Below are 25704 nucleotides of genomic sequence, written 5' to 3'. Positions count from 1 at the left end.
CTGGTGGGTCTAAATTTTCCAATTAATTAAATTTAAAAAATAAAAAAAGGAAAATGGAATATTTGTAATTATTAATAGTTTTGTTTTACTAGAGGATCCTAAGTTTAGTACTGTATTGAATATGTTCATCTGTTTACAGTATAGCAGTTCCTTTAGGAGACTATCGGCTAGATTACGAGTTTTGCGTTATGAGGGGTGTGGTGCTAACTTGCACGTTATTGTCACCGCTCACTTACCTACAGCGCTGGTATTACAGGTTTACAAAAACCCGGCGTTAGCAGGCAAGAAGAGAGCGTAGAGCAAAATTGAGCTCTATACCGCACTCCAATACCAGCACTGCTGGAAGCTGTGGTAAGCTGGTTTTACGTGCACTATTTCCCCATAGACATCAATGGGGAGAGCCGGCTGAAAAAAAGTCTAACACCTGCAAAAAAGCAGCGTAAAGCTCCGTAAAGCAGCCCCATTGATTCCTGTCGGGAAACTAAATTTATGTTTACTACCCTAACATGAACCCCGAGTCTAAACACCCCTAATCTTACACTTATTAACCCCTAATCTGCCGCCGCCGACATCGCAGACACCTACATTATACTTATTAACCCGTAATCTGCTGCTCCGGACATCGCCGCCACTATAATAAACATATTAACACCTAATATGCATCAGCCAATTGGTTTTTTTCACCTTTAATTCCGATTGGCTGATAGAATTCTATCAGCCAATCGGAATTCAAGGGACGCCATCTTGGATGACGTAACTTAAAGGAACCTTCATTCGGGTAGAAGACTTCGATTGAAGAGGATGCTCCGCGCCGGATGTCTTGAAGATGGACCCGCTCCGCGCCGGATGGATGAAGATAGAAGATGCCATCTGGATTAAGACTTCTGCCCGTCTGGAGGACCACTTCTGCCAGCTTGGATGAAGACTTCTCCCGGCTTCGTTGAGGACTTCTTGTTGCTTCACTGAGGACTTCTTCCTGCTTCGTTGAGGATTGAAGTCCGGTCTTCAAAAACTGTAAGTGGATCTTCGGGGGTTAGTGTTAGGTTTTTTTAAGGGTTTATTGGGTGGGTTTTAGTTTTAGATTAGGGTTTGGGCAATTGAAAAAGAGCTAAATGCCCTTTTAAGGGCAATGCCCATCCAAATGCCCTTTTCAGGGCAATGGGGAGCTTAGGTTTTTTTAGTTAGGTTTTTATTTGGGCGGTTGGTGGTGTGGGTGGTGGGTTTTACTGTTGGGGGAGTGTTTGTATTTTTTTTACAGATAAACTAGCTGATTTCTTTGGGGCAATGCCCCACAAAAGGCCCTTTTAAGGGCTATTGGTAGTTTATCGTAGGCTGTGGGGGGGGGTTATTTTGGGGGGGCTTTTTTATTTTGATAGGGCTATTAGATTAGGTGTAATTAGTTTAAATATCTGATAATTATTTTATTTTTTTGTGTAATTTAGTATTTGTTTTTTTTGTAATTTATGTAATTGTATTTAATTTAGGTAATTTATTTAATTTTATTGTAATGTTAGGTGTTAGTGTAACTCAGGTTAGGTTTTATTTTACAGGTAAATTAGTATTTAGTTTAGCTAGGTAGTTAGTAAATAGTTAATAACTATTTAGTATCTATTCTACCTAGTTAAAATAAATACAAACTTGCCTTTAAAATAAAAATAAAACCTACGCTAGCTACAATGTAAATATTAGTTATATTGTAGCTAGCTTTGGGTTTATTTTACAGGTAAGTATTTAGTTTTAAATAGGAATTAATTAGGTAATGATAGTAATTTTTATTTAGATTTATTTTAATTATATTTAATTTAGGGGGTATTAGGGTTAGACTTAGGTTTAGGGGTTTATAACTTTAGTATAGTGGCGGCGACGTTAGGGGCGGCAGATTAGGGGTTAATAACTGTAATGTAGGTTGCGGCGATGATAGGGACAGCAGATTAGGGGTTAATAATATTTAACTAGTGTTTGGGAGGCGAGAGTGCAGCGTTTTATAGGTTAATATGTTTATTATAGTGGCAGCGATGTCGGGAGCGGCAGATTAGGGGTTAATAATTTAATTTTAGTGTTTGCGATGCGGGAGGGCCTCGGTTTAGGGGTTAATATGTAGTTTATTGGTGTTAGTGTACTTTTTAACACTTTAGTTATGAGTTTTATGCTACAGCTTTGTAGCGTAAAACTCATAACTACTGACTTTAGATTGCATTACGAATCTTGCGGTATAGGCTGTACTGCTCACTTTTTGGCCTCCCAGAAAAAGCTTGTTATATCGGCGCTATGGAAGTACCATTGAAAAATTGCGTAAGTTAATTTGCGTTAAGGCCAAAAAAGTGTGCGGTGCCCCTAAACCTGCAAGACTCGTAATACCAGCGGTAGTAAAAAAGCAGCGTTATGAGCCTTAATGCTGCTTTTTCACTCATACCACAAAACTCGTAATCTAGCCGTTGGTTTCTATTTATTTCATGATGCCACAGTAGGGGAGTGTGAATTGAACCAAACACTGTGCTGGATAGCAAATCATTAGTTGGAATAAAAATATGTTTGTATATGTTCTTAGCTACTATATCTGTTTGTTTCCGAGGCACCAAAAATGACAAATTTACATTGGTGTATTTGAATTAAATACCAGTATTATTGTTAATGTCATTATTTTTGACCATTGATTCTATTTATATATACAGTATATACTGTATATACAGTATATATATATATATATATATATATACATATATATATATATATGTATATATATAATGCATGGGTTATTTAGTGGATTTTCTTCAAGCAACATATTTATCATTATTATACATTTTTTAATGGGGACATATTTGATACATTTAGTAGAATAAAATTGTTCTTTAGTTTCCATGACAGTAGTGTTTATTTCTTTGCTTGTATTTTGTTGAATATGTTGGAATTTTTCTTGTCTCATTGGATTTTAATGCTATTAAATCATCTCTAATCAGTTAATCTCATTACACAATGTTATTTTCCTTTCAGGACTCTCGATTCAATGCGGAAGTTGACCAAATTACTGGGTACAAAACGCAAAGTATTCTCTGTATGCCTATTAAGAACCATAGAGAAGAGGTAAGAGATCTTTATATTCTACATAAATATTTACATCATTAAATTTTATTTTATTGTTTGTACAATTTATTTTAAAAAATCATCTAAAAAGTATGAAAATGCAGATATTTCTAATGATCCTAATAGTTTGTTTTAAATAAATATATTACAAGTGTGCAAAGTAATTATGTTTGTATTCTAGCTTAAAGGCACAGTAAACACAAAACCTTTCTCTTGTGTTGTTATAGAAGAACATATCAGCCAATGTTTTTAATACAAATTAACAACCATTTTATTGCAATTATTTTTCAATAGGCAAACTCCAACCACAATTTGCCTTATGTGGAGGAGCCAATCTGGGCTTTAGTCAGTCAAATAGGGGGTAATAATAAGCTCAATGGGCCCTATATATATATATATATATGTGTGTGTGTATATGTACACATACGCACACATGTACATATGCACACACACATTAACGTGCTACAGAGACAGTCTTTGTGTCTGCGTGCATCCCCTTATGAAATGTAAAGAATACTAGGTCCATTGACATTATTTATGTCCTTCACAGGAGAAATATTCTGAATAATTATACCAGATTTTACAACAAAAAATTATCAGGGCACGTAGAGAATGCTGTTACCAAAAGTATACATATTATAGCATTATTATAGCACTGGGGATGGTGCTTCACAATACACACCAATCATAATTATTACTATAATATTTAATATTTTTTACTTTTCTAGTCCAGAGAGAACTATAGCATAACTTTTCCCATAATGTAACTTGGCTTCCACAAATAACATACAGTTTAGGGGCAGCTAAAAAGGATCTTTACATTCTTCCTATCCTTAGATGGAAACTTGGCGGGATAGAAATAGTATAAATGGTCGGTGGAGTTTGGAAAAAAAAACTTCAAACCTCATAACGATAGTTTAAAACATATGCCCATATTTATCAAGCTCTGTACGGAGCTTGAAGGGCCGTGTTTCTGGCGAGTCTTCAGACTCGCCAGAAACACAAGTTATGAAGCAGCGGTCACAAAGACTGCTGCTCCATAACCTGTCCGCCTGCTCTGAGCAGGCGGACAGACATCGCTGCAATTCAACTCGATCGAGTACGATCGGGTTGATTGACACCCCCTGCTGGCGGCCGATTGGACGCGAGTCTGCAGGGGGCGGCGTTGCACCAGCAGCTCTTGTGAGCTTATGGTGCAATGCTGAATACATCGAGCGTATTGCTCTCCGCATTCAGCGAGGTCTGGCGGACCTGATCCACAGTGTTGGATCAGGTCCGCCAGATCTTGATAAATAGAGGCCATAATATCAGATGAAACAAATGTCCAACAATAATTTCAAATAAAAGAACAGACCAAACTTAGAAGAAAGTCAGCTGCCACACTTACCAATACAGACTGCCCCCCCAAAAAAAGAAATTCTTACTAAAAAGGCCTACCTGCTTTAAAAAGGCATATCACTGTCTAACACTCTAGCATATGTTGTGCCAAAACTGTATCTCACCATGCACAGCATCTATCACATCTATGCTCTACTGTTCATGTTTCTTGTGCTCAACTGTGCTCTTTAGTGCCTTCTGCTGACTTTCACCAATTAGAAAAAATGTCCAGCGTTTCAAAAAACATGTGGCTCAAAAACACTGGGGAAACTCTAGCCAGACAGCAGACCCCTCTTACCTGCGCCCCCCCCCCCCCGCATTGTGGGGTCTGTGGGGCCAGGATTGATGTTACTGTAGATGTGACTTCATATACTCATTCTCTGTCACAAAATCCTTATGTCCCATGCAATTATGTTTGATACAAATAAATTTGTCCTTTTGCTATGCCTAACCATTTATGTTTTGGGTGACAACTTTCCACAACTACCCAAATATAGAATGTATAAATTTTCTGTATAGGTTTGTTACAATCTTTCATGAAACAGTGTCACCCTCTAATGTGGCATCCAGTTATGGAATGCTGGTTCCATTGAAGTCAAACAAAAACTGTAATCCTACCTAATTAGAATTCAAATAAACAACACACTCACTAGATAAACAATAAGACATCGATAAAGGACTACATTACAAGGGGTGTGCATTAGTGCACATGTGATATTGAAATATTGCGCCCGTGCTATCTTGCATGCGTATTACAAGTTGCAAATAAACGCAACCACATGAGCACAAAGGGTTAAATAAAAAGTTGCAGCAAACATAACAGTAAAATAAAGTATTGCACTTATATATATACTATCTAATAAAAATATTCATAGAAATATTAATAAATAATAATTAGAAGGGTTAAAAGGTAAATGGTATAAGACAAGGTATTTGAATGGATATATACATACATATACATGTCTAAGTATGTGTACGTATGTAAATATGTGTATACATGTGCATATATGTGTATATATGTATTAAATAAATATATACAGGGAGTGCAGAATTATTAGGCAAATGAGTATTTTGACCACATCATCCTCTTTATGCATGTTGTCTTACTCCAAGCTGTATAGGCTCGAAAGCCTACTACCAATTAAGCTTATTAGGTGATGTGCATCTCTGTAATGAGAAGGGGTGTGGTCTAATGACATCAACACCCTATATCAGGTGTGCATAATTATTAGGCAACTTCCTTTCCTTTGGCAAAATGGGTCAAAAGAAGGACTTGACAGGCTCAGAAAAGTCAAAAATAGTGAGATATCTTGCAGAGGGATGCAGCACTCTTAAAATTGCAAAGCTTCTGAAGCGTGATCATCGAACAATCAAGCGTTTCATTCAAAATAGTCAACAGGGTCGCAAGAAGTGTGTGGAAAAACCAAGGCGCAAAATAACTGCCCATGAACTGAGAAAAGTCAAGCGTGCAGCTGCCAAGATGCCACTTGCCACCAGTTTGGCCATATTTCAGAGCTGCAACATCACTGGAGTGCCCAAAAGGGACATGGCCAAGGTAAGAAAGGCTGAAAGACGACCACCACTGAACAAGACACACAAGCTGAAACGTCAAGACTGGGCCAAGAAATATCTCAAGACTGATTTTCTAAGGTTTTATGGACTGATGAAATGAGAGTGAGTCTTGATGGGCCAGATGGATGGGCCCGTGGCTGGATTGGTAAAGGGCAGAGAGCTCCAGTCCGACTCAGACGCCAACAAGGTGGAGGTGGAGTACTGGTTTGGGCTGGTATCATCAAAGATGAGCTTGTGGGGCCTTTTCGGGTTGAGGATGGAGTCAAGCTCAACTCCCAGTCCTACTGCCAGTTTCTGGAAGACACCTTCTTCAAGCAGTGGTACAGGAAGAAGTCTGCATCCTTCAAGAAAAACATGATTTTCATGCAGGACAATGCTCCATCACACGCATCCAAGTACTCCACAGCGTGGCTGGCAAGAAAGGGTATAAAAGAAGAAAATCTAATGACATGGCCTCCTTGTTCACCTGATCTGAACCCCATTGAGAACCCGTGGTCCATCATCAAATGTGAGATTTACAAGGAGGGAAAACAGTACACCTCTCTGAACAGTGTCTGGGAGGCTGTGGTTGCTGCTGCACGCAATGTTGATGGTGAACAGATCAAAACACTGACAGAATCCATGGATGGCAGGCTTTTGAGTGTCCTTGCAAAGAAAGGTGGCTATATTGGTCACTGATTTGTTTTTGTTTTGTTTTTGAATGTCAGAAATGTATATTTGTGAATGTTGAGATGTTATATTGGTTTCACTGGTTGGGTATATATTTGTTTTTTGTTAAGTTGCCTAATAATTATGCACAGTAATAGTCACCTGCACACACAGATATCCCCCTAAAATAGCTATAACTAAAAACAAACTAAAAACTACTTCCAAAACTATTCAGCTTTGATATTAATGAGTTTTTTGGGTTCATTGAGAACATGGTTGTTGTTCAATAATAAAATTAATCCTCAAAAATACAACTTGCCTTATAATTCTGCACTCCCTGTATATATATATATATATATATATATATATATATATATATATATATATATATATATATATATATATACTCCTGGAAAAACGGATGTACTCTCAGGTCTTTTTAGTGAAGAAAAAAATCTTTAATGTAACACGTTTTCAGGGACTTCTTCCCCTTCATCAGCATAAATTTTGTGTCAAACAAACAAGCATTTAAACCAAAACATGTGATTAATCAATTTACAATACCTGTGTTGAAATCAGTGAGCTGGCGCCTAAACAGTGCTTTTGGAACGCATCTCCTGCGTTCCACTGTGTGCATACCGGAAGTACCTACACTTCCTGTGTTTCCGGCAATTGAGATCAAAACTTCCGGCTAGATTTAGAGTTTTGTCGGTAACGATCCGGGTATCTAACGCTGGCTTTTTTCTGGCCGCACCTTTAAAATAACTCTGGTATTGAGAGTCCACAGAAGGGCTGCGTTAGGCTCCAAAAAAGGAGCGTAGAGCATATTTAACGCAGCTTCAACTCTCGATACCAGAGTTGCTTACGGACGCGGCCAGCCTCAAAAACGTGCTCGTGCACGATTCCCTCATAGGAAACAATGGGGCTGTTTGAGCTGAAAAAAAACCTAACACCTGCAAAAAAGCCGCGTTCAGCTCCTAACGCAGCCCCATTGTTTGCTATGGGGAAACACTTCCTACATCTGCACCTAACACTCTAACATGTACCCCGAGTCTAAACACCCCTAACCTTACACTTATTAACCCCTATTCTGCCGCCCCTGCTATCGCTGACCCCTGCATATTTTTTTAACCCCTATTCTGCCGCTCCGTAAACCGCCGCTACTTACATTATCCCTATGTACCCCTAATCTGCTGCCCCTAACACCGCCGACCCCTATATTATATTTATTAACCCCTAATCTGCCCCCCACAACGTCGCCTCCACCTGCCTACACTTATTAACCCCTAATCTCCCGACCGGACCGCACCACTATTATTATAAAGTTATTAACCCCTAATCCGCCTCACTAACCCTATAATAAATAGTATTAACCCCTAATCTGCCCTCCCTAACATTGCCGACACCTAACTTCAATTATTAACCCCTAATCTGCCGACTGGATCTCACCGCTATTCTAATAAATGTATTAACCCCTAAAGCTAAATCTAACCCTAACACTAACACCCCCCTAAATTAAATATAATTTTAATCTAACGAAATTAATTAACTCTTCTTAAATAAATTATTCCTATTTAAAGCTAAATACTTACCTGTAAAATAAATCCTAATATAGCTACAATATAAATTATATTTATATTATAGCTATTTTAGGATTAATATTTATTTTACAGGTAACTTTGTATTTATTTTAACCAGGTACAATAGCTATTAAATAGTTAAGAACTATTTAATAGCTAAAATAGTTAAAATAATTACAAAATTACCTGTAAAATAAATCCTAACCTAAGTTACAATTAAACCTAACACTACACTATCAATAAATTAATTAAATAAAATACCTATAATTATCTACACTTAAACCTAACACTACACTATCAATAAATAAATTAAATACAATTTCTACAAATAAATACAATGAAATAAACTAACTAAAGTACAAAAAATAAAAAAGAACTAAGTTACAAAAAATAAAAAAATATTTACAAACATTAGAAATATATTACAACAATTTTAAACTAATTACACCTACTCTAAGCCCCCTAATAAAATAACAAAGCCCCCCAAAATAAAAAAATGCCCTACCCTATTCTAAATTACTAAAGTTCAAAGCTCTTTTACCTTACCAGCCCTGAACAGGGCCCTTTGCGGGGCATGCCCCAAGAAGTTCAGCTCTTTTGCCTGTAAAAAAAATTCTTCATCCAAGCGGAGCAAGAAGAGGTCCTCCATCCGGTAGAAGTCTTCATCCAAGCGGGGCAGAAGAGGTCTTCCATCCGATTGAAGTGTTCATCCAAGCGGCATCTTCTATTGTCATCCATCCGGAGCGGAGCGGCAGCATCCTGAAGACCTCCGACGCGGAACATCCATCCTGGCCGACGACTGAACGACGAATGACGGTTCCTTTAAATGACGTCATCCAAGATGGCGTCCCTCGAATTCCGATTGGCTGATAGGATTCTATCTGCCAATCAGAATTAAGGTAGGAATATTCTGATTGGCTGATGGAATCAGCCAATCAGAATCAAGTTCAATCCGATTGGCTGATCCAATCAGCCAATCAGATTGAGCTCGCATTCTATTGGCTGTTCCGATCAGCCAATCGGATTGAACTTGATTCTAATTGGCTGATTCCATCAGCCAATCAGAATATTCCTACCTTAATTCCGATTGGCTGATAGAATCCTATCAGCCAATCGGAATTCGAGGGACGCCATATTGGATGACGTCATTTAAAGGAACCGTCATTCGTCGTTCAGTCGTCGGCCAGGATGGATGTTCCGCGTCGGAGGTCTTCAGGATGCTGCCGCTCCGCTCCGGATGGATGACAATAGAAGATGCCGCTTGGATGAACACTTCAATCGGATGGAAGACCTCTTCTGCCCCGCTTGGATGAAGACTTCTACCGGATGGAGGACCTCTTCTTGCTCCGCTTGGATGAAGAATTTTTTTTACAGGCAAAAGAGCTGAACTTCTTGGGGCATGCCCCGCAAAGGGCCCTGTTCAGGGCTGGTAAGGTAAAAGAGCTTTGAACTTTAGTAATTTAGAATAGGGTAGGGCATTTTTTTATTTTGGGGGGCTTTGTTATTTTATTAGGGGGCTTAGAGTAGGTGTAATTAGTTTAAAATTGTTGTAATATATTTCTAATGTTTGTAAATATTTTTTTATTTTTTGTAACTTAGTTCTTTTTTATTTTTTGTACTTTAGTTAGTTTATTTAATTGTATTTATTTGTAGGAATTGTATTTAATTTATTTATTGATAGTGTAGTGTTAGGTTTAATTGTAGATAATTGTAGGTATTTTATTTAATTTATTTATTGATAGTGTAGTGTTAGGTTTAATTGTAACTTAGGTTAGGATTTATTTTACAGGTAAATTTGTAATTATTTTAACTATTTTAGCTATTAAATAGTTCTTAACTATTTAATAGCTATTGTACCTGGTTAAAATAAATACAAAGTTACCTGTAAAATAAATATTAATCCTAAAATAGCTATAATATAAATATAATTTATATTGTAGCTATATTAGTATTTATTTTACTGGTAAGTATTTAGCTTTAAATAGGAATAATTTATTTAATAAGAGTTAATTAATTTCGTTAGATTAAAATTATATTTAATTTAGGGGGGTGTTAGTGTTAGGGTTAGACTTAGATTTAGGGGTTAATACATTTATTAGAATAGCGGTGAGCTCCAGTCGGCAGATTAGGGGTTAATAATTGAAGTTAGGTGTCGGCGGTGTTAGGGAGGGCAGATTAGGGGTTAATACTATTTATTATAGGGTTAGTGAGGCGGATTAGGGGTTAATAACTTTATTATAGTAGTGGTGCGGTCCGCTCGGCAGATTAGGGGTTAATAAGTGTAGGCAGGTGGAGGCGACGTTGAGGGGGGCAGATTAGGGGTTAATAAATATAATATAGGGGTCGGCGGTGTTAGGGGCAGCAGATTAGGGGTACATAAGGATAACGTAGGTGGCGGCTCTTTGCGGTCGGCAGATTAGGGGTTAATTATTGTAGGTAGCTGGCTGCGACGTTGTGGGGGGTAGGTTAGGGGTTAATAAATATAATATAGGGGTCGGCGGTGTTAGGGGCAGCAGATTAGGGGTACATAAGTATAACGTAGGTGGCGGTCGGCAGATTAGGGGTTAAAAATTTAATCGAGTGGCGGCGATGTGGGGGGGGGCTCGGTTTAGGGGTACATAGGTAGTTTATGGGTGTTAGTGTACTTTAGAGCACAGTAGTTAAGAGCTTTATGAACCGGCGTTAGCCCAGAAAGCTCTTAACTACTGACTTTTTTCTGCGGCTGGAGTTTTGTCGTTAGAATTCTAACGCTCACTTCAGACACGACTCTAAATACCGGAGTTAGAAAGATACCATTGAAAAGATAGGATACGCAATTGACGTAAGGGGATCTGCGTTATGGAAAAGTTGCGGCTGAAAAGTGAGCATTAGAACCTTTTTTCAATGACTCCAAATACCGGCGGTAGCCTAAAACCAGCGTTAGGAGCCTCTAACGCTGGTTTTCACGGTTACCGCCAAACTCCAAATCGAGGCCTAAGATAATAAAAAATACAACACAAAAGTGTGTTTCAATATAAAATTGGTGTGCAACACATATCATAAACATAACTTAAGTGTACCATTCCTGGTTGTGATATTGATGTGCTTAATTGTGATGGCAATCAATACGTTAAGTGTTATTTTTTGTCCCTCTATTATTTTGCAAATAAATGTGTCATACTATTTATCCATCTGCAGGCGTTTAAACTTGCCTTAAAGGTATCTCTACACCATTATCCCTCATGACACTGGTCTGACGGCTACCATAGGACACCTCATTAACAGTGAGCAGTATGAGGGACCACCCATTGACTTTCTAATGACACTGATGGAATTCTGTCTTACCAGGAACTATTTTCGTTTTGAGAAATTGTTTTACTTACAACTTACAGGCACGGCGATGGGGTCTAATATGGCCTCATCGTATGCCAATATTTACATGTCCGAATTTGAAAATCTATTCCTGTGGAACACGGATACATACTCGATAGTATTCTATGTAAGATACATCGACGATGTGTTTATGATCTGGAGAGGGGGGGGGCGACAAAAACTACGGGACTGGTTTGAATACTGGAACAACACCCCTACCCCTGTTAGGTTAAAAATGACACATCATGACACAGAAATACAATTTCTTGACCTTAGTATTTTCATACAAGGGAATTCTTTAGGAACCACGCTTTACAGTAAACCTACTGACAGAAACGCAACAACTCTAATACAGTAACAGGGGTCTCACAACTGCAATACATGAGGGATAAGTTCCTGCAGAGGGGCTATAAGAAACAGGTAGGGGATAACACGTTGAAAGAAATCCTACCTTATATACAGTATAGCCTCATTCACAAAGAAAAGCCAACAGAGAAAGACAACAGATTGATCATGACAACAACCTTCTCACCCAGCACTATGGATGCTGGCAGAATACTAAAAGAGCACTGGCCAGTGGTTGAAACAGATTCCAAACTAACATTCAAGCAAAACCTCACACCCATGATAGCTTATCGGGGCACCAACCTCAGAGATGATCTGGTACGGACAGACCCAAAACAGAGTTATATACAAACAGCTGGTATTAATATTAAAGGCTCATACAAATGCCTGGGATGCACTACATGCAATGGCTTGGTAGCAACAAAGAACTTCCATCACCCACATACAAATAAAGTATATACCATCAAACACTCTGTGTCTTGTAACACCACATTTGTGGTATACCTCTTGTTTTGCCCATGTGCACGATTCTATGTCGGAAAAACGTGTGGCACACTACGTGAAAGGATGGAGATCCATAGACGAACCATACGAGTAGCGTTGTCCCAGGGAGAATCCGACCAACCAGTAGCCAGACATTGTGCACGGATGGCACACCAAGTATCCACTATAAGGTATATTCTGATTGATCTCATTCCCCCTCTAGATAGGGGAGGAGACCGCAACAAAGCCCTCTTGAGGCGAGAGGTACAATGGATATATAGGTTGGGCACTATAGCCCCAGGAGGTTTAAATTCTCCTCCAGACTTTAAGGCACTTATATAGAGGGGAGCAACACACCAGGGTGTGGCTGGGGGCTCCAGGAACCTTTTGTAGCTCTATTTTGGGTATCAGGCCCCTCTTGGGGTAGATCATCGAACATACATAGCACATTTATAGTGGAGGGGGACACGGAAGTGATTCCCTCCATCTTATAGGTCATAGCCCCTTTTTTGGCCAGTTACCCATAAATAAAAGGCTCCGCTGTCTCTATTTAAATAAGTAGCCCTATAGTCATATATACCTATAACCTGAATAAGAAAAAACAGAGGAATGAAATAAAGCCAAACATCTTATTAACATGATGAACAGACAAGAGTGACCAATAAGAAAAAATTGGGAATGATGCACAGAAAAGGATATACCAATTGAGGGACGATAACACCAAGGGAAGATGAAACCCTAATAGGGGTCTCTTTGAGAGCCAATATGGATGGAAATACAGATAACACCACTGAGACTGGGGTCAATTCCATATGTGCATTTCTATGCAGGTACAGCACGTTAGCTGACCACCACGGACAGTAGGAAGTACAGAGACAGTACTGAGTGCCAATAGCACAACTTTTGCGGACATTGCATCAAGTCCACCAGACTATGGGGTATACCTGTAGTGTACACCATAGATATAGGAACCATTGCTTTATGTTTTTGAATTTTTTATTTTATTGTGTATTTAATTTAACCTTTTTAATTTTTCGTAAGCCCCTCTCTATCTATTTAAGTTCTAGTTTTTATGTTTATTTTCATGGTGCCCGTGTTGCTTTTAGCAATTGATGCTGGTGATATATGTATACATACAGTAGCAATAATGACCAGATCATTTACTACTTGAGGAAATAGGTCCAACTGTGGAAAACCACCTTTCTGTCATAGCGGTCCTTATATTGTACACAATGATGTAGACCCTAACCGCATATCAGAGCGCCAAGTAGATCCGGCAGCTACCGGCTACCATAGCAACATAGAAAAACTAATCAGACGCTCAGCGAGATAATAAACTACAGAAGCTCCATGGGCACCGGAGATACCTTTAAGGCAAGTTTAAACGCCTGCAGATGGATAAATAGTATGACACATTTATTTGCAAAATAACACTTAACGTATTGATTGCCATCACAATTAAGCACATCAATATCACAACCAGGAATGGTACACTTAAGTTATTTTTATGATATGTGTTGCACAACAATTTTATATTGAAACACACTTTTGTGTTGTATTTTTTATTATCTTAGTTTTGATCTCAATTGCCGGAAACACAGAAAGTGTAGGTACTTCTGGTATGCACACAGTGGAACGCAGGAGATGCGTTCCAAAAGCACTGTTTAGGCGCCAGCTCACTGATTTCAACACAGGTATTGCAAATTGATTAATAACATGTTTTGGTTTAAATGCTTGTTTGTTTGACACAAAATTTATGCTGATGACGGGGAAGAAGTCCCTGAAAACGTTACATTAAAGATTTTTTTCTTCACTAAAAAGACCTGAGAGTACATCCGTTTTTCCAGGAGTATCCATTGCATGTTTGCACCCAGGCAGATGTCCTAAGGAGGGTAACACTGTATTGTGAACGGTATATTATATATTAAGAAAGCTAGAAAATATACAATGGAAACCAACTTACAAATTGATTACAGCGGATGTCTCATCCTTATATACATCAATAGTACATGAAAAGGGTTTAACAGCAATAGAATTTTTTCTAGACAATTACAGTAACTATGAAGCACCTACTAAGGTCTTTCTTATTAATGCAATAGAATATTTGCTTACACATAATTTTTTTAAATTTGGTACCAGTTTCTATCTCCAGAGACGTGGGACAGCCATGGGGGCCAAATTTGCCCCCTCCTACGCCAACCTTTTTATGGGTTGGTGGGAACTGTCCCACGTCTTTGGAGATAGAAACCCCCACAAACTACGTATCGTATCATTTTTTCGGTACATAGATGACCTACTGTTTATATATGATGGAAATGATTCTGAGATAGAGGAATTTTGTCAATACCTAAATTCTAATGAATGTGGCATTGAATTTACAAGCCAATATAGTGCAACCAATGTTAATTTCCTTGATTTGACAATTTTTACTGATGAGAATTCCAAAAACATAAACACTACATTATTTAGAAAACCAACAGCAGGAAATACCACTTTAAAATATGACTCATGTCACCCTAAACATGTTATTGACGCAATACCCAAAGGAAAACTAATTAGACTCAAAAGAAACTGTACAACAGAGGATGAATATCAAAAACATGCAAAGATTGCTTTAGAGAGACTCAAAGATAGAGGCTATAAAAATGAGGTATTAACAAAAGCTAAAAATACTGTGGATAAAATACAGAGGAGACATCTTTTGAATAGGAAGAAACAACATACAAACACTGACAAATATCATAATAAACTTAAATTTATTACAAACTATAGTTTGGAATATAATAAGATCTGCAAAATTGTGCAAGGTTCTATACCTATATTATATTCAGATCCTATACTCAAAGAAATTATGCAGGAAGGGTGTAATTTTATATCTAAAAGAGGTAAAACTCTATCTAACTTTCTATCACCTTCTGAGCTAAAACCTATTTCAAACAAGAATTGGCTACAAAGAAAGAGGGGCTTCTATAAGTGTAGGAGGCCAATATGTAGGACCTGTAACTTTGTAAAAGAAGGAGATGAAATATCATCGTCAGTAACTCACAAACAACACAAAATTAACTATTCAATAAATTGCTCAACCACTCATGTGATATATCTGCTAACCTGTAAAATCTGTTTCATGCAGTACACAGGAAAGACCACCAGGCCGCTCAAGGAAAGGTTCTTAGAACACTTGCGCAGCATAGAGGATGAGAGTTCAGATACTCCGGTAGCAAGACATTTTAAGGAAAAACATAATGCAGATGTCAATGCCCTAATGGTGCAGGGCATAGATTTTGTTCCTATTTGGAGTAGAGGAGGAAATAGGGAAATGATGCTAGATAAAAGAGAAGTTTTTTGGATACTGACCTTACAAACTAGTTATCCTTTAGGGATAAATAAGAGAAGAGATCTAGATTTATTTGTATAACATAAATTAACTAACGATATAAACTATAGCTATAGGATAGTGTAGGATTTGAAAGCACAACAAGAGACAGTAACCAACTGCACTAAATATCTCTACTCTAATGACAAGTATTAAACTAGGACACATAAATCTGTTCTTCACTCCTAAAGTATTTTTCTCTTTTTAAAAAATATAAAAGAAAAAATTGCCTTTGTCAGTTTTCTATGCATTTCAACATAATATCCATTCTTTGCAAAGTTTGTTATATTCCCATATATATTACATAGATTAACTATGCAGATTGACTCTTGATATTATATATTCAGGTTGTTTAAATGAAATGTGCAATGTACCACTTTAAATTTGTGTAATTAAAAGGCAGGCCTTTGCAGGTGCACAGGTAAGCAGTGATCAAGTGCTACCTGAGCACGAAACATGTCTGCTCTGTGTGCCTGCTATTCTAACCTGGATTACCTCTTGTCCTTTTTGGACACTCTTTGTTTTTAGATGTCCTAATAAATATATATTTTTTTTTATTCATCAACTTTGGCTTTGAAGCGCTTATTTTGGTTCTTTTTGTGGATCATGGATTTCACTTTCTGGCGTGTGAAACAGACACGCTGAACCAACAGCTGCCATAGCCTGTGAGTAAGGGATTTAAATATCCCGCCCTCCCCTTTCTTAATAGAGCCTTTTACCTACAGTGAACAGAGGATTATTTGTGCGCTCCGTTGTGCAGGTTATCGTTGGACTTATATATATATATATATATATATATATATATATATATATACATATACAGTGGGGCAAAAAAAGTATTTAGTCAGGCACCAATTGTGCAAGTTCTCCCACTTAAGAAGATGAGAGAGGCCTGTAATTTTCATCATAGGTATACCTCAACTATGAGAGACAAAATGTGGAAACAAATCCAGAAAATCACATTGTCTGATTTGGAAAGAATTTATTTGCATATTATGGTGGAAAATAAGTATTTGGTCACCTACAAACAAGCAAGATTTCTGGCTCTCACAGACCTGTATCTTCTTCTTTAAGAGGCTCCTCTGTCCTCCACTCATTACCTGTATTAATGGCACCTGTTTGAACTTGTTATCAGTATAAAAGACACCTGTCCACAACCTCAAACAGTCACACTCCAAACTCCACTATGGTGAAGACCAAAGATCAGTCGAAGGACACCAGAAACAAAATTGTAGACCTGCACCAGGCTGGGAAGACTGAATCTGCAATAGGCAAGCAGCTTAATGTGAAGAAATCAATGGTGGGAGCAATAATTAGAAAATGGAAGGCATACAAGACCACTGATAATCTCCCTCGATCTTGGGCTCCATGCAAGATCTCACCCTGTGGGGTCAAAATGATCACAAGAACGGTGAGCAAACATCCCAGAACCACACGGGAGGACCTAGTGAATGACCTGCAGAGAGTTGGGACCAACGTAACAAAGGTTACCATCAGTAACACACTACGCCGCCAGGGACTCAGATCCTGCAGTGCCAGACGTGTCCCCCTGCTTAAGCCAGTACATGTCCAGGCCCGTCTGAAGTATGCTAGAGAGCATTTGGATGATCCAGAAGCGGATTGGGAGAATGTCATATGGTCATATGAAACCATAGTAGAACTGTTTGGTAGAAACAAAACTCGTCGTGTTTGGAGGAGAGAGAATGCTGAACATCATACCTACTGTGAAGCATGGGGGTGGCAACATCATGCTTTGGGGCTGTTTCTCTGCAAAGGGAACAGGACGACTGATCTGTGTACATGAAAGAATGAATGGGGCCATGTATCGTGAGATTTTGAGTGCAAACCTCCTTCAATGAGCAAGGGCATTGAAGATGAAACGTGGCTGGGTCTTTCAGCATGACAATGATCCCAAACACACCTCCCGGGCAACAAAGGAGTGGCTTCGTAAGAAGCATTTCAAGGTCCTGGAGTGGCCTAGTCAGTCTCCAGATCTCAACCCCATAGAAAACCTTTGGAGGGAGTTGAAAGTCCTTGTTGCCCAGTGACAGCCCCAAAACATCACTGCTCTAGAGGAGATCTGCATGCAGGAATGGGCCAACATACCAGCAACAGTGTGTGACAACCTTGTGAAGACTTACAGAAAACGTTTGACCTCTCTCATTGCCAACAAAGGATATATAACAAAGTATTGAGATGAACTTTTCATATTGACCAAATACTCATTTTCCACCATCATTTGCAAATAAATTCTTTCCAAGTCAGACAATGTGATTGTCTGGATTTGTTTCCACATTTTGTCACTCATAGTTGAGGTATACCTATGATGAAAATTACAGGCCTCTCTCATCTTCTTAAGTGGGAGAACTTGAACAATTGGTGGCTGACTAAATAATTTTTTGCCCCACTGTATATGTATTAATATATAGATATATATATATATACAGATATATATATATATATATATATATATATATATATCCACACACACAAATATATGCATATGAGTATATACTTTGGAGCCCTTTCCACTTAAATACCTGAAAACATGAAAAATATTTTTTTATTCAATTGTAATATTTAATAATGTGTTTTACTATGTATGTACTGTAAATATTTTACATTCAAATTTTCTTCACATAGAGAAAAATATTCTATGTACTTTTAAATAGATATTTTAAATAGATATATATAAAAATAGAACATTTTCTTTTATGTGAAGAACCTTAAAAATGTAAAATATTCATAATCTTCAGGTTAGCGCTGTAGGTTGAACATAGTGTCGGTTTAGCCTGCGAGCGCTAAGTGTAAGGTTTTTTTCCAGTTTGCATGCTCCATCAAAGCTTATGGGAAGAAGAAGATTGCGGTATCCAAAGCCCTCAAGTTATCATAGTGTCATAGTGTTTATAAACTTTAATTTCTCCTTTGTGTGATTTACTATTCTTAAAAGCTGCCTATAAAAAGGTTTGTGATTGCTAGGTCAAATTTTGCCCCATACCTATCCCATGCTTCTGAATACAGAAACCCCCATAAAATTAAGTAATAGTAACTATGAGTTAATAAAAAGTCAAGTCCCATAATGGTGCCATTGGCAAAACACACAGTCCTGGGTACAAAGCCCATATAAAAATTTTCAAGAAAAAATAAAACACAAAGAGCTTGATTTATCATCAGACCGCTGCTTCCCATTTCTCCACCTCCGATAGGGGAGATTGACAGCTCCTGCCCACATGTGATTGGCTTTGCAGGGGCAGGGTGCGGGGTTGCACGTGAATATTTATACCCCTGTCCACTATTGGATGATAAATCGAGAGCATAGAAAGTCCAGAACTCACTTAAATGCATACAGCTAAATTCTAAGTAAACTGGATGAGATAGTTACATTTGTTCACTACTTTTTTAGAAGAATAATGTACAGTAACAGTGTTAATCTTATGTGGATTTCAGATTTTGAGTCCTTATGATTAGGTATTTCCAAAACTTGTGGCAAATAAGTAATTTTTTTTACTTTATTGTATTATATTTGGGGATTTTTTGTACGGACCATATTTTGTTTTTCTAAATGTGCATAGATACAACAGAAACTTCAATTCACCAGAAGGTTTTCATCACCCTCACCGTAATGCTCATCTGACATATTCCTGGATGAAATGTTTAATTCAGTGAATTAGCAACAATATAACTGTCTGTTTTTTTGCTGCTGTGAATTGTTTATTCTCAAAAATGGCAAAAGCGAGAGAAAAAATAAAATATGTGAACTGAACTAACCTGTGACTGAAAAATGAAGTTTTAAATTCTATTGCTGTTAGATGCCTGTAAAAGTGATGGCAAAGGAATTTAAACATCTCGACTACGTTAACTTATTCTGTCCCATAGACTTCAATGGACAGCAGGGAAGAAAAAAACAACAACACTCGGCTAGATTACGAGTTTTGCGTTATGAGGGGTGCGGTGCTAACTTGCATGTTATTGTCACTGCTCACTTCCCTACAGCGCTGGTATTACAGGTTTTCCTAAACCCAGCGTTATTAGGCAAGAAGTGAGCGTAGAGCAAAATTGATCTCCATACCGCACTCCAATACCAGTGCTGCTTAAGTCAGCTTGAGCTGGTTGTACGTGCTTGTGCACGATTACCCCATAGACATCAATGGGGAGAGCCGGCTGAAAAAAAGTCTAACACCTGCAAAAAAGCAGCGTAAAGCTCCGTAACGCAGCCCCATTGATTCCTATGGGGAAACTAAATTTCTGTTTACACCTAACACCCTAACATGAACCACGAGTCTAAACACCCCTAATCTTACACTTATTAACCACTAATCTGCCGCCCCCGACATCACCGACACCTACATTATATTTATTAAACCCTAATCTGCTGCCCCCAACATTGCCAACACCTGCATTATATTTATTAACCCCTAATCTCCCGCCCCCAATGTCGCTGTAACCTACCTACAATTATTAACCCCTAATCTGCCTCCACCAACGCCGCCGCCACTATAATAAACATATTAACCCCTAAACCGCCACACTCCCTCATCGCAAACACTAGTTAAATATTATTAACCCTTAATCTGCCACCCCTAACATTGCTGCCACCTACCTAAATTTATTAACCCCTAATCTGCCACCCTCAACATCGCCGCGACTATACTAAAAAATTTTACGCCTAAACCTAAGTCTAACCCTAATACCCCTAACTAAAATATAATTAAAATAAATCTAAATAAAGCCTACTATTAAAAACTAAATAATTCCTATTTAAAACTAAATACTTACCTGTAAAATAAACCCTAAGCTAGCTACAATATAACTAATAGTTACATTGTATCTAGTTTAGGGTTTATTTTTATTTTACAGGCAAGTTTGTATTTATTTTAACTAGGTAGAATAGTTATTAAATAGTTATTAACTATTTACTAACTACCTAGCTAAAATAAATACAAATTTACCTGTAAAATAAAACCTAACCTATCTTACACTAACACCTAACCTTACACTACAATTAAATAAATTACCTAAATTAAATACAACTACCTAAATTACAAAAAAAGCAAACACTAAATTGCACAAAATAAAAAACAAATTATTGGATATTTAAACTAATTACACCTAATCTAATAGCCCTATCAAAATAAAAAAAGCCCCCCAAAATAAAAAAAACATAGCCTAAACTAAACTTCCAATAGCCCTTAAAAGGGCCTTTTGCGGGGCATTGCCCCAAAGAAATCAGTTCTTTTTCCTGTAAAAAAAAAATACAAACAACCCTCCCAACAGTAAAACCCACCACCCAAACAACCAACCCCCCAAATAAAATCCTAAATAAAAAAACCTAAGCTCCCCATTGCCCTGAAAAGGGAATTTGGATGGGCATTGCCTTAAAAGGGCATTTCGCTCTATTGCTGCCCAAACCCTAACCTAAAAATAATACCCACCCAATAAACCCTTCAAAAAACCTAGCACTAACCCCCGAAGATCCACTTACAGTTTTGAAGACCGGACATCCATCCTCAACGAAGCCAGGAGAAGCCCTCAATGAAGCAGCAAGAAGTCCTCAAAAAAGCCTGGAGAAGTCTTCATCCAAGCCGGGAGAAGTGGTCCCCCAGACGGGCAGAAGTCTTCATCCAGATGGCATCTTCTATCTTCATCCATCCGGCGCGGAGCGAGTCCATCTTCAAGACATCCGGCGCGGAGCATCCTCTTCTTCCGACATCTAACGAAGAATGAAGGTTCCTTTAAATGACGTCATCCAAGATGGCATCCCTTGAATTCCGATTGGCTGATAGAATTCTATCAGCCAATCGTAATTAAAGGGGAAAAATCAGCCAATAGAATACAAGCTCACCTTTAATTCCGATTGGCTGATAGAATTCTATCAGCCAATCGGAATTCAAGGGAAGCCATCTTGGATGACGTCATTTAAAGGAACCTTCATTCTTCGTTAGACGTCAGAAGAAGAGGATGCTCCGCGCCGGATGTCTTGAAGATGGACCCGCTCTGCGCCAGATGGATGAATATAGAAGATGCCGTCTGGATGAAGACTTCTGCCCGTCTGGAGGACCACTTCTGCCGGCTTGGATGAAGACTTCTCCCGACTTTGTTGAGGATGGATGTCCGGTCTTCAAAACTGTAAGTGGATCTTCGGGGGTTAGTGATTTTTTTAAGGGTTTATTGGGGGGGGGGTTATTTTTAGGTTAGGGTTTGGGTAGCAATAGAGCTAAATGCCCTTTTAAGGGCAATGCCCATACAAATTCCCTTTTCAGGGCAATGGGGAACTTAGGTTTTTTTGTTAGGATTTTTATTTGGGGGGTTGGTTGTGTGGGTGGTGGGTTTTACTGTTGGGGAGGGTTGTTTGTATTTTTTTTTACAGGTAAAAGAGCTGATTTCTTTGGGGCAATGCCCCACAAAAGGCCCTTTTAAGGGCTATTGGTAGTTTAGTTTAGGCTGGGGGGGGGTATTTTGGGGGGCTTTTTTTATTTTGATAGGGCTATTAGAATAGGTGTAATTAGTTTGAATATCTGATAATTTGTTTTTTATTTTGTGTAATTTAGGGGGTTTTTTGTTTGTAATTTAGGTAATTGTATTTAATTTAGGTAATTTATTTTATTGTAGTGAAAGGTTAGGTGTTAGTGTAAGACAGGTTAGGTTTTAGTTTACAGGTAAATTTGTATTTATTTTAGCTAGGTCGTTAGTAAATAGTTAATAACTATTTAATAACTATTCTACCTAGTTAAAATAAATACAAACTTGCCTGTAAAATAAAAATAAACCCAAAACTAGCTACAATGTAACTATTAGTTATTTTGTAGCTAGCTTAGGATTTATTTTATAGGTAAGTATTTAGTTTTAAATAGGAATTATTTAGGTAATGATAGCAGGTTTTATTTAGATTTATTTTAATTATATTTAAGATAGGGGGTGTTAGGGTTAGGTTTAGACTTAGGTTTAGGGGTTAATAAATTTAAGATAGTGGCGGCGACGTTGGGGACGGCAGATTAGGAGTTAATAAATGTAGGTAGGTGGCAGATTAGGGGTTAATAATATTTAACTAGTGTTTGCGAGGCGGGAGTGCGGCGGTTTATGGGTTAATATGTTTATTATAGTGGCGGCGATGTCGGGAGCGGCAGATTAGGGGCCAATAATTTTATTTTAGTGTTTGCAATGCGGGAGGGCCTCAGTTTACGGGTTAATTGGTAGTTATGGGTGCTAGTGTACTTTTTAGCACTTTAGTTATGAGTTTTATGCTACAGCTTTGTAGCGTAAAACTCATAACTACTGACTTTAGAATGCGTTATGAATGTTGCGGGATAGGCTGTACCGCTCACTTTTTGGCCTCCAAAAAAAAGCTTGTAATATCGGCGCTATGGAAGTCCCATTGAAAAAAGACTATATGCAAGTTAAAAAAGTGTGCGGGACAGCTGTACCTACAAGACTCGTAATAGCAGCGGTAGTGAAAAAGCAGTGTTATAACCCATAACGCTGCTTTTTTACTCATAACGCAAAACCCGACAGGAATTACGAATATTTCACGTTCCAATGTTCTTCACATACAGAAAATTTTATTTCTATTTTAAATATATATTCCTGTATATATCTGTATATACCTAAGTATAAGTATATATATATATATATATATATATATATATATATATATATATATATAGAGAGAGAGAGAGAGAGAGAGAGAGAGAGAGAGAGAGAATGAGAGAGAGAGAGAGAGAGAGAGAGAGTAGAAAAATGTATACCCAGACTCGGCAAACATTCAAAGGGATACACAGCAGGCAAGCACAGGGTTAAATCATCCAAAAGCCTTTAATATCCAGACATATACAAGAAACAGGCCCTAAGCCATAATGTTTTTTCAAATGGAGGCCAAATATTTTTTATTTTACTGAATGTGGTTTTTAGCAGTGCACCAGGACTTTGCAAATGTTGGTGTGTGCCGTTCTCTGACGGTTAAAGTGAATATATATATATATATATATATATATATATATTTATAATAAAAAAAATCTATGTGAAGAACATAAGAATGAAAATATGTATAATGTTTTTTTGGGTTTCGTGCTTTAGGTCTAATGCAATGTCAGGTTAGCACACATGAAGAACTAGTAATCTTAAAGTGCGTTCTTGAAATATTAAGTATAAAATATTAAAAAATATGAATTATAGTTATTGTACACAATGTAAAAAAATCTAAATAATGCATAGAATATGTGTATATTTTTTACAGTATGTATAATTTTTAATAATTATTAATATTTTTAAATAAAGGTGGCCCTCGTTTTACAACGGTTCAATTTACACCGTTTCAGAATAACAACCTTTTTTTCCAGTCATGTGACTGCTATTGAAAAGCATTGAGAAGCAGTGCATTTATTAAAATAGCCAGTAGGTGGAGTTGCCCGCTTGTGTTGCAGCAAAGCTTAGCAAGCTGAAATTAATCAGTTTAACCAGACCTGAGCTATCGAGTAGATTTCAAAGGAACAAGATCTTCCTGTCTATAAATCAGTCCAGATTGGAATGCATAGAAAGAACTGTTTGCAGAAAAATGCAAGTGAAGTCTGTGTTGTGTGATTATTTTATTAGGTGTATAATGCTGGTTAGCAAATGTTTTTGTTCATTTAACTTAGTTTAATTATATATTCTGTGTTGTGTGATTATTTTATTAGGTTTATAATGCTGTTTAGCATTTAAAGTCTTCATTTCAAAGCTTTAAAAAACAAAATTTATGCTTACCTGATAAATTTATTTCTCTTGTGGTGTATCCAGTCCATGGATTCATCCATTACTTGTGGGATATTCTCCTTCCCAACAGGAAGCTGCAAGAGGACACCCACAGCAGAGCTGTCTATATAGCTCCTCCCCTAACTGCCACTCCCAGTCATTCTACCGAAGACAAGCAAGAGAAAGGAGAAACTATAGGGTGCAGTGGTGACTGTAGTTTAAAAATAAAAAACACCTGCCTTAAAATGACAGGGCGGGCCATGGACTGGATACACCACAAGAGAAATAAATTTATCAGGTAAGCATAAATGTTGTTTTCTCTTGTAAGGTGTATTCAGTCCACGGATTCATCCATTACTTTTTGGATACCAATACCAAAGCTATAGGACACGGATGAAGGGAGGGACAAGGCAGGCGCTTAAACGGAAGGCACCACTGCCTGTAAGACCTTTCTCCCAAAAATAGCCTCCGAAGAAGCAAAAGTATCAAATTTGTAGAATTTAGAAAAAGTATGAAGCGAAGACTAAGTCGCCGCCTTACAAATCTGTTCAACAGAAGCCTCATTCTTAAAAGCCCATGTGGAAGCTACCGCTCTAGTGGAATGAGCTGTAATTCTTTCAGGGTGCTGCTGGCCAGCAGTCTCATAAGATAAGCAGATTATACTTCTTAGCCAAAAAGAAAGAGAAGTTGCCGAAGCCTTTTGGCATCTCCTCTGTCCAGAGTAGACAACAAACAAAGCAGATGTTTGACGAAAATCCTTCGTAGCTTGTAAATAAAATTTTAAAGCACGAACCACATCAAGATTGTGTAATAGACGTTCCTTCTTTGAAGAAGGATTAGGACATAGTGAAGGAACAAGAATCTCCTGATTGATATTTTTATTAGATACCACCTTAGTAAGAAAACCAGGTTTGGTACGTAACACTACCTTATCTGCATGGAAAATGAGATAAGGTGAATCACATTGTAAAGCAGATAACTCCGAAACTCTTCGAGCCGAGGAGATAGCTACTAAAACAGAACTTTCCAAGATAAAAGTTTAATATCTATGGAATGCAAAGGTTCAAACGGAACCCCTTGCAGAACCTTAAGAACTAAATTTAAACTCCATGGTGGAGCAACAGGTTTAAACACAGGCTTGATTCTAACTAAAGCCTGACAAAACGCCTG

General features: G+C 37.8%; 1 protein-coding gene across 1 annotated transcript in view; it reads left to right on the top strand.

Moving 5' to 3' along the window:
* PDE5A (phosphodiesterase 5A) overlaps nt 1-25704 on the top strand; it is a 530049-nt gene that overhangs the window by 179469 nt on the left and 324876 nt on the right. Inside the window, exon 3 of the mRNA XM_053703601.1 lies at nt 2992-3081. Within this exon, the coding sequence (XP_053559576.1) occupies nt 2992-3081 (90 nt within the window). The remainder of the gene's footprint in view (nt 1-2991; nt 3082-25704) is intronic.

The sequence above is a fragment of the Bombina bombina genome, chromosome 2 (assembly GCF_027579735.1).
Source record: "Bombina bombina isolate aBomBom1 chromosome 2, aBomBom1.pri, whole genome shotgun sequence".
NCBI lineage: Eukaryota > Metazoa > Chordata > Amphibia > Anura > Bombinatoridae > Bombina > Bombina bombina.
The sequence above is the reverse complement of the archived record's forward strand: the minus strand, read 5'-3'. Positions and strand labels throughout refer to the sequence as shown.